Consider the following 16,076-nt stretch of genomic DNA (forward strand, 5'->3'; position numbering starts at 1 on the left):
TCTTAATTTATGAATCAGTAAGGAAATCAGAGGCGGATGGAAACTGACAGTTTGAGGTTGTGGTGTGAAGGGGTGGGAGGAGAAACACACACTCAAAATTTCCTGCGCACCTCACGTTTTTTTTGCTGAAAACTGTTTTATGATGAACACGCGTTTCCATGTAAAACAACCTTCAGCTCCCAAGATTTCACAACCCCCGCAATAGAAGCACAGCAGTGACTGCGCCCAGCCCCTCAAACAGCGGCAGCCCCTCTTTGCCATCAGTGGCAGACTATGTGCCATCCACACCAACTGCACCAGTCACTGACACATTCTTCCCAGGGCTTCATTTGTAAAAGAATGCGTGCCGGGTCCTAAACTGGGTCACAAAGAAGTGGCCAGCCCAACTGAATGTCAGAGTGACTTCCAAGGCTCCGTGGTAGTGATTCCACCTCACTCCCCTTTAACCCACCACCAGACACTCCCCGCCCCAGATCTCATCCAAGCAGATTCTTTTTAATCTCTGCTTTCTTTCTTTTGTCACAGTTTTGCGTCTTTCTCTTCCTTCTTTACCCCTCTTGTGTTTTTTTGCTCTATTGCTCTGGGTAAAAGTCGGATGAGGAAAAACGGGCGCTGGTCCCCCAAAAATGAGTACTGGTGGGCCCACCGGCCCAAAGTAAGCACTGCCCCGCCATCAGTGGCAGCTCCCTGTCGCTGCAGAGTGAGTATGTCACGTGTGCACCGTTAGGGAGTCCTGGCTTCTGATACAGCGGTACTCCATAAATTTCTTTAAACTCATCACATTTTCCCTGAAGAACTTGATCACGCATTTACTCATCAGTGGGGCCCATAACACTGTGAGTCATTCATACACACATTCACCCTACTTCAAGGATTCGGTGAATAATCAGAAGGAGAGCTGCTGGATCATCGCGGAGTGTCTAAATTACACGCTAAATATTTATACTATATACATCTGCAGTTTAAATTCTTTTTACCATGGTTTTATTTCACGAAACTGATTTCAGACACACCACCATTATTTTGTCAATGGATCTGCTAGTAAAAATTAACTAAAGGATAAACAAGACCAGCTTAATTCTCCATTTATATAATTTTTATTCTAAAAGAAAACCTTCTAGCATGACCTTTCTTTATTCATGTATTTTAGTCATTTAATCAGAAATAACCTAAGAATGAAAAAGTAAATTCAAACATTTATATTTATTAACTAAATAGTTCAAGAAAATAAGCAACGTTTTGATATTACCACAATCCCAGGACACAAACATCAGCATTGGACAGAATAATTCCCAAAGACCATCTCTCTATTCTCTCTATTTGTTCATCTTACCAAAGGACTCAGTACCCCTTCAAGAAAAGTTCAGTTCAGAAAATTCAAAGTTCTTACACCATAGGAAAGATTCAGCAATCCGGCAGCATGTTGGGGTGCAAAGATGAAAATCGGAAAAGAAGCTTTTTTCTTAATTCCAAACGTCCTCTTTTATACCCTTTTTACTAACTAATCTGTCTAAAACTGAAACGTTTTACAGTCTTTAACGGTTCTGATTGGACAAATCGAGGGGTGGATGAGCATAACCTCATCTTCTTATTGTTCAAAACTTGTGGTGTCATCGAATAGGAGAATCCTCTTTGTCTTTTGTCATCGTCCTTTCACTTGTGTCCTTAAATTGATATTCCTACAAAATTTCCCATGTTCACGATGCAGAATTTGATTTTTGTTGGCTTTCAGTCAAACTTGCAGGGCACATTGTCCTTGACCCATTCCGCACAGGCACAGGCAGCTCACGCTCGTCTTGAGCTTAGTCGCGCATGCGTACAACACCACAATCTTGGAGCCACAGAAACGTCCATTTTTTATTAGGCCTCATGGGCCAGAATGGGAACCATTATAGAAACAAACACAATTAAATGTTAACTGTTGAAATATAACCCTTCTGTTTACCTCCCACCATACTAAAGTAACCCTGTTAGTTATTACCTAGCAGATAAAGCAACATATATGCGTAGTTTACTCACCATTCTCCATCTTTTATGCCACAAATAAACAGACAAAAGCACATTAATATCGCTTTTGGTTAGATTATAGCAAATTGCGTTAATTATAGACATACCAACATCACTTAATTAGTTGGTTATGATTGGCAACATAAGCAAATTAGTTTCCCACGTGTATTTGTGTGTGTGCATTCTATTCTATGTTGGTTAATTTCAAAACCACACGATTAATCCATGTTACTGTTATGAGTAACTTCACAAGGGGTACACAAAAGGTTGTCTTCCCACCTAGCTCCATCACTTCATAGCACTGTTCATCCTGGGACTGCTCTGCGTGTCACACATTGTATGGACTGTCTGGCACCAGCAGCCCACCTGCCGTGCCAACAGGGGCAGATCCGGGCCAGCTACACCAAATACGACCCCAGCAAGAGCAGCCCCCACCTCCCCCGGCCACCTCCCAAAAGAGTCAGGCCCTGTTCATGTCCTCTGCTCGTAATAAAAGGAAGTCTCCTGCCCCCTCTATCCTCATCGAAAGTCTCTGTCCCCACCCGGTAGTGATGTCACTTCCAAGTAACCTCTTGTCCTCGCACCTTGGGTCAGTCGCAGCTTTTCAGCCAACACCCCCGTGCATGTGTGGATTTTTAAGTCCACATTTGTATTTGTGAAAACAAGGAGAAAACTGAAGTCCCACAGTACAAACATGGGATCACGTGACTCAGTGGACTGATGCATCAGCTGAAGAGACCCCGGGTCACAGCTTCCAACCGGGGGGGGAGGGGTCCGACCACATCCTATTGATGGGCAAAATAGGCACTGCTAATTAGGTTTAAGGTAGCTAGCGCCAAGATACACATCCTGCTACAAATACGTATATTATGCGGTTGACTAAAAGGCCTGGACTGGCTACAGGTGTCAGGCATGACGGAAGCTAAACTGACAGCTCAGGATTGACACCCCTTCCCCTCCCACCATAAAATCTTGAGGACTGGAAGGCCAGCCCCTGGTTCAAACATAAACAATGGGTGGTCATCCCACTCCGAACCCAATAAATGTGTAGGTACCACACTTCCAAACTGAAACATCAGATGCCAGCTCCTCTCTGAACCTCGGGTCCGAAAAAGCCTCTCTCCCAAACCTTAAAACAAGCATTAAGCATTAGCATAGCCAATACGCCTCGTTTTGGGACCTTATAAGTATTTAGTAATGCAGCACAATATCCTTGGTGCAACAACATCAACTGTTGCATGGCTAAACACTTATAAGGTCCCAAAGGCGAGACCAATTGGCTATGCCAATGCTTGTTCTTTAAAGACACTATAGATTGTTGCCAAGTGACACCGCATATGTGATACCTGCAGGTGACACCTAAATTAAAAAGAGAAGTGATGTGCTTCATGTAGGAAGAGGAAAAGAATGATGAAGGCCTAATACAGCGCTCCTCTCAAATAGGAGGACATGAAAATTAAAGGAAGCCCTATGTGTGCTTGGAAAACAAGGGAGGACTCAGTTACTGGGGTACAAAGATAGGGGAGTAGAGAGGTCAAGAAATACTAAAACCTAACACCCAAGGACAGTTTAACTTGTACTGAGTAATGTTGGTATAAGGGAACAGCTCGTCTGTCCATCCAACAGTCAAATGTTCTTTACTTTCTTCGTCTGGTAAATTTGCCAACTGTGGAAGAGATCATTGAAAGCTGATGAAGAAACATCACTAACTGCAAGAGTTGTCACATGCTGGCAGTTCAGACTGCGCTACCAAGGGCCCCTGTAGCTCTTCCTTGTACTTATACAGGCTCAACCTGTACTTGGGCATCTCTGAAGCCACACTATTCAGGGGTACAAATGCAATAGTCGTAAGCACAGAATACCAGTTTGGGGCTTTAAGCACAACTGACATGATCTTATTTTCTGTGATTAAACGTGGCCCTTAGAATTGGCCTTTACCAGTTTCAACAGGCTCATGGATAACTAACTATACATCTACATATACAACGGCCGAGACATGGGAACTCAAACACAAGTCAAATACTCATGAATAAACACAATTCTGTCCCCATTGAAAACGGCATCAGGGGAGGCAATAATTTGTCCATGTCCTTCTCTTATTAATCATCTAATGCATTTAACATCAATGAAAAGTCAGTGGCATTATATACTACGTGTTTTTTCTAATCTTCTGCTACTTGCATAATTAAACACCTCAGTTTTCAAAGAAAGACTGGGGACAGTAGGCAAAGTAGATATTTTCTTACTAAATCTTATTCAGTTTGAACAGAGTCGTTGCTGTAAAATAGGACTGCAACCATCTTAAACTGGATTGGCAATTTTCATCTTTAGATGCCAATTTATTACGTGTGCTTCCTTCAGTTATTGCTTTAATCAGTAATATATCAAAAATATACAATAGGCTATTTAAAAAAAGCTACTCGGAAAAACTGACTTCTCAAAGACATCTTCTTTCCAACTAGCATAATGCACAAAAAAAAGACTAGCATTCAATCCCCCACCCACAGTTAGGGCAGACTTAGGCAACGCACAGGTACGGGCAACTTTAAATGTTGCTCTCAGGCAAGTTGGTTGCGTATGACAACATAGGCCATTGTATCCTTCATTAACAAGGCATTGTCAGGGGCCACCTGGAGATAGTGCATATTCTTTCTGATTATGAAGCCAATCAGAACACAAATCACAAATAGACCGAGCAAACGAACAAAAGAGTAGTGAATAGTCGCTGGATGGTGGAGACCTGCAAAGCTTAATTCACACAATGAAATACCCGGGCCTGACACCAAGAGTAAATTGAAACCTAGAAAATCAAGAAGTATTCCTTTATTAGGACGAAATCCCTCATCCACCAGAGGTGGCATGCTTTTTCATAGGGATTCTCTTCACAGCTGACAGCAAATCACGGTGCGGCCTACATCTCCTTCTAATCAGGAGGAGGTCTTCGGATGTTCTAATGTATGGTAGAAAACCCTATGGAGACAACAGGGTGGTGAAGCTAGCAGAGTGCACAAAAGGTGAACAATGTAGTTAAAACTATCTCCAAGGCAGGCTTACAACTTTATTCTTTTCTGCCTGGGTCAGGATGTAGCTGTGTACGTGTTTGTACGTGCATGTCTATTTCTATTATATAATTGCATGTGTGTGGGTATAGTATATTTCGGTCAGTGTTAGGGTGTGTGTGCTCCAGTGCTGTTTATGTGTGGGAGTATGCATGCTTCTGGCTTCTGTGAGAGAGAGAGAGAAATGGAGTGTGTATGTGTGTGTAGGTGTGTGTGTTGTGCTGCGGTTGTGCGAGTATGCATACTTCTGTCTAGATCTATCGCCATCAGGTAGCCTTTTAAAATTACAAGGAGGAGGAGTATGTGTCTTCTTTTTAAGTTGATGAGTGTTCCTTATACCTCCCTGCCACGCTGCATTCCTTCACTCACCCCACCCACTTTTCTCCCAGCTTTTCAATTAACCAGTCCGCTTTCTGCCGCTGTAAAACAGCCTGAAGAATACCTTAATTGCTTTGGCCTTCCCCTGCCTCTCATGCTCTTAAGTGAAGGGTCAGTGCCATAAAGGGAGCACTTCTGAGCCAAAAACCCTGCATGCAGATACCTCCCGCTGTAAACACGTCCTGCGGCTTACATGACAGGGGGGCTCTGCGCCTGCTCACCCATGATAAAGATCACCTCAATAGGTGCATTTTAGGAATCCTCCGTTTTGAACTGTACTTAAATGCACTCCAAACCGAGTAGAGGAAAATACACATGTTCATTGCTACTCTACCACTCTACACCTCTCCAGGTCCCACATCCGACTGCTGTACATTTTATTTTCACATATGCTGGCATTTTTTTGATATGATGAGTGGATATGGCCTAGCTGCTAGTGCTGCCGGGTTTGGAACTGCAGCACCAGGCTTAAATCCTCGTTAGGAAAACCATGAAGACCCGCCTATGCTCATTAATATAGGGCAGGCAATCAATCCTCTATTTTTAACTGTCTTTCAGGGTCTTACTATAATGCTAGTCTTAAGAACCTGCATTCACCTGTGCTTGTTTTCTTTATTCAAACAGTCGGTTCAAATCGCACCTCCTTCAGCGCCAATCTGTGTCAAGGTATGTGTCATAACATGTCTGTACACAACAGGAGAGTTAATGAGAAGTACCATGGAGGGTCATCACGTACAGTGATCAAAAACAGAGAGAGTGGTTATTGTGGATAAGATATATTCTGGCCAATTACAAATGAGAATGTAATGGCCCAGGTGGAAACAATGGATATCACCACTCAAACCAAATTGTAGTCTGTAGGCTCATCTTGGTTTCTTTGCGTGTAGCACTTAGGTCACTTGTGCCTGTCTTAGCTCATACGGTCTCAAGGATCCCTCATCTCATTGTGACCGTGCAGAGATGACAGTGGATGTTACTTCTGTGATGTACTTAAAACACTTATTTAGTGGTAGGACCAGGCACTGTACCTATATAAAGTTAGTAAACATGTAAATATATATATGTAGATGTATATTACTTAGGCAAGTAAAAACAAATGAAAAGATTCTCGGAGGTTTTTATAAAAAAAAGCAATGCCTTTTGGTACTACGTCATCATACACCACGCCCTGTCTTGGTACAATACCTTCCAGAATTAGAAGACAACCCGTGCGCTAGACGAGTGGCAATTCACTGCAGTGCTCGCCACTCTAACAGCAGCTATCCCAACAAGCCATCGGCAGCACAGCAACCCTGATGTGCGAGGGCACGTCAGAAAAGTGACTGTTCTTCCTGAGCCGGAAACAGATCCGATGCAGAAGGGATCTCCAGCTGAAGCGAGGTTCCGGAGACCCCTGTTGGGGTTCACAGCTCCGGGGCCCAGCTGGAATGTGGCCCCTCCTCCCAGGCACACCAGCAGAAGGCACCATTGTTCGGGGCCACGTCTGGAGCGCATTAGACCGGCTGCTGTCTCCTAAAACAAGCACCAGGACCCGGGCTCGTGGAACGCCACGAGATAAACCGTGGAAATGATGTAAAACCTAAACATTCCCGCTGAGAGAGGTGGAACTGCACGCACTGACATGTCTGAATAAACCAAGCTGGATTAGCAAAAGAAGTCAGGCATCCTTTTTAAAAGCAGAAGAATTCTGGGTAAAATACGGCATTTATTTCTCCTGAGGACATGATTGGCAGCCATTTGGGGTGAGTCAGGTGGGGGTGGGGTGAAGGTGGTGGGGGAGGGGGGCAAGTTTTTCCTGAGAGTGAGTGCGAGTGATGGTCTGCACTTACTGCCTGGGGATGAGGGGCCCGCCTGCTGAATGGCCTTGAATATCTAAGATTGAGAGGCCAGTAACCACGGATATCACCACAGGAAGCGGGAAGGGAAACATGCGCACGCGCCTCGCAGCAGGGGAGAGAGGAGGGGGCCTTCACGATTCACTTGCGGGAGGGAGCGGCTGGCGCCACGATAATTGCTGTCATATGCCAGCCGCTCACTCCCGCGAGGAGATCGCCAAACGTACACGCGTTGCAATAGAAAGCAATGCAACGCGTGCACGTTTTTTTGGGGAGAAAATCTCATCGATGACATGAGGTCCTCTCCTATGCAGCGCATACGTGCTGCGTAGGCAAGACCTAAACAAATGGCCAGCTTCTTTTCAGGTCAGAGGACTGGGTGGACAGACCCCACTTGAAGCCCAAGGAATAGGTGGTCAACTTTTTCCGAACTCATGCAAAACATAGTTAAGAGCCATATAAACTCGAGACTCAGATGCCAGCTTGTCCCTGGAACTGGATGGGTCACCCTAAATCCGAGGAAGGGGTGGTCGGGTCCATAAAAAATTTTGTTCTGATAGTGCGATAGGGCAGTTTACACCGCTGTGCAAGTCCATTCATTTCTTCATCCATTCGGAATAGGCGAGGGCTGGTCTAGTACACAGCTTTCTCAGTCTGTTGCAGGGCACAGAAGGAGACAAACCCCTGCCTTGCAGGGGGTGTGAGGAGGAGTTGTTGGCTCACTGTAGGGCCGCTTGTGGCCCAGGCTTGATGGAGGTCTGTCTGTCTACTAGCTGCTGCGCTCAAGGTAGCAGCCTTATCTCAGCAAGCAGCTAGTTGCGTTAGCCACCAGCGCATTCTGCGAGCTGCCGGGGCAGGAAATGCTACATATTTATAAACCGTGACTCTCCCCTGGCTGCCGGAGGGTTCTGCGGGAGGCTACCCAGACACGGGAGGGACCCGAACAGACCGGTTTAAAAGGCCCCTCCCCTTAAAGACTTCAAAGGGTAAATAGAGACATACAAAGAACAAGCACTCGAAAAAAGGTAAAAATAAATAAATAAACGGAGCGTGGTGACCCTAAATCCGGCGCTGCGCTCCGAAATAAAGTAAACCAGTACTGGGGGGAAAAAATCATAGCACATTAAAATAAGCGCGGCTGAGCTGGACACCAGCGCATGCGAATAAAAACAAGCCCAGCCGATTGTTTTTGCAACACGTTACACGAATGGGGAAAAAAGTGCGTAGCTAATAATGAAAGGAGTGTGTGTACTGCCCCCTGTAAAAGATCCAATCCCGGTGTGAGGGGTCAAAAGGGGACAGGGTGGCTACCAGGAAGGATTGGAATGCCTCCGGTGCAATCATTGCACTGCCTTTTGCACAATTGGTGACGCCAAACGACGCGCACAAATGAAAACTGCAGGCGGAGCTGAGACACAACTTCGGAATCCGTATTGATTCCAAGAAGCCCTTTGCATGGCGAGAGCGGCGCATGCGCTGCTTTCACCAGGCCGAGACCTAAAAAGTACCGTTTTTTAGCATGCAGAAGATTGCCATTAATAAGTCACATAAAAGCATTTCACTGAGAAAGTGAGAGTTTTAAATTTGAACTTAGAAGCATTCTTGCCTCTCCCTTGCCTTAACAATATGTTTTTGAACTAAGAAGAATGTAATTTGTCATGTGCACCCCGTATGTGGCCTACATTCGTAGAAATAGAGCAATGTTATAGTCTATTAAATCAAACAAAATTGTCTCCTCGTATTCTGAACTAACCATTCTAAAGTGCTTTTTATGTGTTAATGAAGTAAATGGAGGATGGGGGCGTGGCCGAGCGTCGAAGATGGCGTGCGTGCTATGTTTTCTCTCCGCATACCATACCCTGCTTTTCCTGACCATCCTTACCTCCTGCTGACTTTGGTAGTAGCTGCTGGTGTGCATGGTCCGTGCGCGAGTCTACTGTCGCTGTTGAAGCCCTTGTTTGGCTTGGCATGGCGGATGGAGGAGGAGCCCCAGAGAGTCTGGCCTGCCTTCCCTCGTGGGCCATCCCTTGGACACTTCCTCTGGAACTGTCAGCCCTCGCGGTGGGCGCAGGGTCGGCTCATTGCCCATACGCCAACGGGGTGGTGCAGCCTCCGCACACCTACATGGCCCTTGGATCCTGAGGGGCCGTGATCTTGCTGATGCGGACATCATCTAGCCTCCCCGCTGGATCCCGGCCCTCTCAGTTGGCTCTGGGCTGGTGCAGGGCCCCTTCGCCCATCCACAGCTGGGGCAGAGCATCCACCTGGCAGGGGCGCAACCCTACACTCGTGGCAGCCACCGTGGGAGTCTCAGGGCCAGCAATCTAGGCATGATGGAAATGAAGCAGTTGCTGCAGGCCGGACCCTCTGAGAGAACTGGGCCGAGTGAACGGCCGCGTGAAAGGACACCGTGGGCCTGCGCTGTCTACTGATGCACCATTGGCTGGTCTGCGGTGAGGCGGGGATGAAGGTAGGCCCTCTTAGCGCACGTGGGAAGTCGGCTCTGGGCAGGGGCACTGAGGTCGGTCAGGCCTAGACCCCCATGGAGAGGCACCGCGGGAGCGACGGCGGCACCCATAATCCACACGGTGCCTGGACTGGCATCACAAGGGTCGGAGAGGCCTGAGCTGTCTGCCCCCCACTGAGTGGTGGGGATCTCTGGGAGATGGGCTGTTTCCCTGGGGGTGACCGGCTGTGGCCCTCTTCCTCTGTGACTCTGTGAACCACTTGGAGGTGTGGGCCGGCCAAGCAACTGCAGGTTAGTGGTGCAGTGACCCCCGACTTGGTTGGCAGTGTCACTGGCCTCCACTTGCTGCAGCATAACACATTGGTGGCGCCTGTCCTGGAGAGGGGGGCACGAGAGTCGATCGGGCCAAGGAACCCGAGCACAGAGCCTGACAAGACCTCGACTCCCGGACCTCTCTGACCCCACTGCACGACTCCAGCACAGCTGAGCCCCGAGGAAGGCGTCGGAACCCGTGGAACCAGGCAACTTGGAAAGTCTTCAACTTGCTAACAGCGCAGCTCCTGAGGCATCCTCGAAGCGGTGCACTGGGGACTGAGACACCCCAACACCGAGCTCCACCTGCACCGAAGACCAGCCCTCCACGAGATCTGCGTGGGGCCCTTCTGCTTGTGTTCTGCTCGACGCGTTGTCCCGGTGGCTGGCCAGTTGGCTAGTAGCCCTGTGACGTTGATCCTTTGAAAATCCATCGCTGGTCTGGTTGCTCCAGACTGGCACTTGCTTCCCTGAAAAGGTGAAGTACCTCAGACCCTCCTGGTCTGCACCAGAAGCCCTTTGTGTATCCTGCGTGGGTTGCCTTTGCTTAGACTTGTTGGCTCCGATCTTGAAGTCGACCCCTCCATCTGCGAGAACCTTCGTGGGACAGCTCCTCTCCAGCACCTGGCCGTCCTCGACACCTCCTGGTCCGCGTGGCTGCAACGACAAGCTTCACGACAGCACCTGGTTGCTCCTCGACGACGTATGGTTCCTTCCTGGTTCCACCCGGTCACTGGCTAGTGACCTAGATTCTGTCCCCTCTGCTTTCAGGTCTTCTTCAACTCCGATCCACCCTTGGATCCACCCGGGCATCTTCCTCCTGGTCACCTGCAGCATCTTCTTCCAAGGCTCCATAGGAATCAACGAGAAAACCCGACACACTTTGACACCTATGCACCCGCAGCCCGTGGGTGAGGTAACGCGAGTACTTCGGTGCTCCTGTAGGGATTGACTATCCTAGTGTCTAGTTTTGTTAGTTGTACATTCCTAGATAGACCGGAAGTGTCCTAAATCTTCAATTACTTACCTTCTAAGTTCCTATTGACTTTCTATTGACTCTCACGTGAGTGTACTGACACTGCACGCGCCGCCTGTGGGCCTCCTACTCCTAACCTAAGGTTCAGATAGTGTAGCCCCAGCGATTCTCTAGGCCCCAGGCCTTTCCTTTTCCACTTACTTAGTATATGGTTTTACGCGCCCCTAGGGCCTAACTGTAAATTGTGCTATTTAATGTATTTCTAAGTGTCACTTGTTATGTGCTTTTGTCTCTGACCTCATAAAGAGTTCAGAGGAGTGTGATGGGGAAACATTAATACATATATATTTGATATATATCCTGTGTGGTGTGCTTTCATTTGATATTCAAGGGGTTACATATGGTAAAACAGCTGGCTTTACACGCCCTCAAGAGTCTTTTAGCCTAAGACTGTTCTGTCCACGCTACCACTAGGATAGCTGGTCTATAAGGTTGACTTACAACCATCACCATAAGGGTTGTTTGGACTGGTGCAAGGTGCTCACTAGAATAGTGAACATCACATACATCACCCGTGGCACCACCCCATATGCCCCGGCTATTCCTTTACTGGGGTCACCAAGGGGCGGGTCGTACATCACGGCAGTGGAACTGAGCACTTGGGAAATAGCAGGCATTCACGACACAGGGGACCTTTTTAGAGACGGAGCCGTAATCCCATATACAGACCTAATCTCAGAAGATGGCCTACCCCTGGACAATTCTTAACACATCGTGCGCTCATTGCTTCACTTTCAATCAGATTGGGTAAACTAGCAACAGTTGCAGTACTTGCATACAATGGGCACAGGGGGACACTTGATTAGTTGGTTTGCCTCGTCCCTCCATCAACACACTGCAATCCCACTGAACCTCCTGAAACAACACAGGGAGGAGGATCTGGGCCGTGCCCTATCGGAGAGGGAATGGGTGGCAATGCTGGAAAGCCCGACAACACTTCCGGCAGATCCAATATTTTATCCTGCATCGCGCATACCTCTCCTCCCAGATAAATAAGTATTTTCATCGCGCTGACCCTGAATGTCCCAGGTGCCACCTAACAGATGCAGATCTGCTACACATGCTATGGTATTGCCAGGCCCTAGCTGAGTACTGGACTGACATAGCGGCCACTTTAGCCCACTGCACTAAATGTGTAATTCCCTTTCACTGGGAGGTGTACATTTTGCACCTCTTTAAGAGGAGCAGGAAACGCAAGGTCACCTCACGATTCCTAGACCTGGGCCTAGTCACGGCAAAACGCCTGATCACCAAAAGATGGAAAGCACCGGTGGCGCCCAATGCAGTTGCCTGGCCCCGCTTGTTGCTCAACTGGGCCAGGGCAGAGGGGGTGGCTCTATGGAGGGAGGACCTTCTGGGGCTGCACAAGTTTCCTTTGGATATAGACTGGGGGGAGATCGTGGAGGAATTACAGAAGATGGCTGCATCCACAGTAGACACTCAGGAGGAAACAGGTGCCTCATCGGCGCTAGGGTAACATGCCACTATTGCTTCTGCGTCGCCCCACATGGGGTGTCGCCCCTCAATCCCTGCTCAACCTGGCGCATCATACGTCCCTACTGGGTGCTACAAGCTGTTAGTCACCTGATACAACACTTTACGGACTCAGGTCACAGGCGGTTAGTTACCCTTTTCCCTCAGTAAAATTATTTTGGCCTCATTTTGTTGTATCCTCTGCCCACTCTTCAGAGATCACACCACACATAGACCGACGCTGTGTTTCACAGCAGGACGGCAGAACGTACACTAGCGTTCCCTCCCTCCCGGATGGCTTGGTGTAACTGATACCCCCATTTCTTCATACTGGAGACATTACCCACCTGCTATCACTGTTATATCCTTCAGCATTGGATTTGCTATTGTATTATTCCCCAGTAGATTATGTTATTGATCTTTTATTGTATTGCATTGTTAAAATTGTAAATGACAATAAAAAGATTTTAAACTAAAAATGAAGTAAATGGAGGATTGCTAAAATGTAATATTTTCCTAATGCCACACTGTTTCGTAATGGAGGAAAACTGGATTAATCTCAGCTTTGTTGGTCTCACTTTCATTAAACCAGCCACTAAATGGCTCTTCTTTCCGTCTCTCCCTTGTACCTCAAATGTTAATGCTTTATTTTGAACTCTTTGTGCATCGTTTTGACATTGCTTATCGAGCTCTTGAGTGACAGGCGTGCTGTGCAGGTTTATAAACCCATTTATTGAATGCTAATAAGGAAACGCGATCACATACCTCTTAGGCCTAAACCTGACCCCATGTACCTATCACATGCATAGTTGGTTAGTGCTCATAGTCTTGGCTGCAGTGCACAGACACCATACACTGCCTCACTCAAAGGAAATATTTAAAGGGAACTTGGTTGGGGGCTGCAAGGAGCACAACAGAAGGGGCAGAGGTAAAACAAAGAGCACAAGCGCATTAAGAAAGCACAACAAAAGAGTACTAAGTGGAGTTGGAGGCACAAACAATGTTGATAGAGCCCTACGAGGGAGTGAGAAAACAGAAAAAGGTGAGAGAGCGCTAGAGGGAGAGGGAGAGGAAAAAAGAGTGAAAGAGTAAAAAGAGGAGTGCAAAAGGAGTTAGAGAGCACAACAAACGAATGAAATGATTACCATAATGGGTACAAGGACAGAAGGTTAGAGGAGCTGGACAGAAGAGGACGCCAGCGGAGAGGGGACAGAATAAGTGAGGAGGGAGCCTCAAGGCAAGTGAGTCGGGTCCAAAAGTGCCTAAAGTGGTTGGAGGACCAGTCCCAGGTAAATGGGGAGGGGCTGGGCCTAGGCACCGAGGGTATTTGAGGTAATTGAGCCCGGGCTTGGCCAACTGGAAAACTTCCAAACCCAGATATTTCTGAAAACTAGACATCCTGGTCAAGACAGGTTAGGGTGCCACAAGTGGATCCCACAGCATTTTCTCATCCATAATTCCCTGCAAATCTCAAACTTTGCCCAAAAGCATGCCTTTCCCTTACATTTCAGTGCTATAAACGTCCAGAATCCACACAGCTACACACAATTACTACTACGCAACGTTCCGCCACTTGTCCCAATATATCTAACCCACTTGTGTGGCTGGACCTAGTGCTGGAACTCCCATTGACCCTAATTTGATTTATTCCTGTCGCAGAACTATGCCAAGCCACACAAAGGTAACATTTTTATCAAGATTGGTTTTCCAGGTAATGGGAACTGCACCAGAGAAAGACTGCGATAGCATTGCAGGAACTGAATTATTTGGACTCCAGACAAAGCTTGTTGATACTCCTCAACTTCTGGATGCCACCAGGGATTTTAAGAGAGGATTTTAGGTAGTCTGAGTATCGATTGTGAATAGCCTTTTAAGTGAAACATGCTACCTTAAATTGAATTATGGCTTCTGGGGCACGCAATTGATGGCGCTCCAGTGCAAGATATATGCGCTGAAACATTTCAGTTTCAGATGATGTCTTAAACACAAAATGTAGAACTGATGAGCTTCGCACATCTGCCAGAATGGAGTTGCCATAGTCAAGACTATGTGCATGTGTCTTATTTACATGTTATTCTCTGGTACACCAAACGTTCACCAAGGGACCCTTACTATGCCAGAAATAATTGCCATTGCCAATCAACTGCCACAATTAAGCACTTCATACAACACAAGTGATCACGCTCATTAAACTCAATGTCCAGTTAGACCTCAATCTATAAGAGGCTTTTTGTTTATATGCTGAGCCATTCTGATGCTTGGACCAGGTGCTCAAGTCTAATTTGAAACATTTGGTAGTTTCCCACCAAGGGAACATTCCTTAGCAATCGCTACCTCGACGTGGTAATTTAGGATAATTTGATTATACCACATTTGTTTATCGTGCCCCGTCTATATTCAGTCTAAACCTGAAGATCAAGTGCTGGTCAATGGTATGGAATCTGAAAGTGACTGAGAAATTGAAAACAAAATAACGTTTTCCCAGCAACACCATTTTTACAGTGATTTTTTTGATAACAGAAAAAAATCCCTATAGCCTTACTTGCGAATTTAGGAGGTTACTCCAGTTCCACATACCACTACTGGACAGTTGGCCGTGTAATAACTCCTGAGATTAGAGGATCCTTGTGTTGCACCCTAGTAGGTTCATCACAGAGCCTTGACTGACCGGAAATGCCTAATTCGATTCCACCTGCTGACTCTGTCTGTTTTCTGGTGGCTTTCTTGTCCTTCTATGTTAATTGTTTTCAAAAGTACTTATTTATTTGATTATTTATATATACAAATAGGGACGACATACCCCTTTTGTTTTTTCCAGTTACTAATTGGTTATTTTATTATGATGTTTTGTATCCAGAACACACATCTTGCTCTCTTGTAAAGCACTCTAATGCCCTTGGGCCAAGCTCTCACTATAGAAACCCGCAAAAATAAAATACATGAAATAAATAAAACACTTTCTTGTCCAGGAGTTTGTGAGATAGATGCTCTATGACTTGACTCAATCAGGTGTCATGACATCCCTTCTGAATGCTTTGTGTGTATTTGCCATTTGCTGTACACGTTATGTTCTCTTGAATGTTTTTTCTATTTAACTCTCTTTATACTATGATTAATTTGTATTATTGTATTGATATCTCAAGAAAACGATCAGATAAAAAAATATGTTGGATGAGCAGAGTTTCCAAATGCATTAACTCATGTTAATGTAGAATATTCGATTTTTCTTTTCAGAAGACCGCTGTGACGTGGATGATAACTCTGGGTATGAACTTCTGTCTCTAACGTAAATGCGCATTACATTCAAAACCTATGTCATCATTGTTTGACCCATTGCTTCTTTTATATGTTACTTCCTACTACTATTTGAGGACTTTCTTCTGTTTGCCTTCCTGCTTGGGGCTGATGTCCTGCTCATGTTTGACTGCCTGCCTGCCTGCGCTCGCCCCTGACTTTGCCTATGATTTACATCTGACTGCTGTCTGTCCTCGAACAAAATGTTGACTGCC

General features: G+C 46.5%; 1 protein-coding gene across 6 annotated transcripts in view; it reads left to right on the forward strand.

Annotated features, from left to right (window-relative positions):
- Positions 1 to 16,076, forward strand: part of PDE4DIP (phosphodiesterase 4D interacting protein) — a 1,524,691-nt gene that overhangs the window by 1,132,544 nt on the left and 376,071 nt on the right. For all 6 annotated transcript variants that reach the window (XM_078686955.1, XM_078686929.1, XM_078686947.1 and 3 more), the window contains one exon: positions 15,802 to 15,832. In XM_078686955.1, the coding sequence (XP_078543081.1) occupies positions 15,802 to 15,832 (31 nt within the window). The remainder of the gene's footprint in view (positions 1 to 15,801; positions 15,833 to 16,076) is intronic.

This window comes from Lissotriton helveticus, chromosome 1_1 (assembly GCF_964261635.1).
Source record: "Lissotriton helveticus chromosome 1_1, aLisHel1.1, whole genome shotgun sequence".
NCBI classification, from domain to species: domain Eukaryota; kingdom Metazoa; phylum Chordata; class Amphibia; order Caudata; family Salamandridae; genus Lissotriton; species Lissotriton helveticus.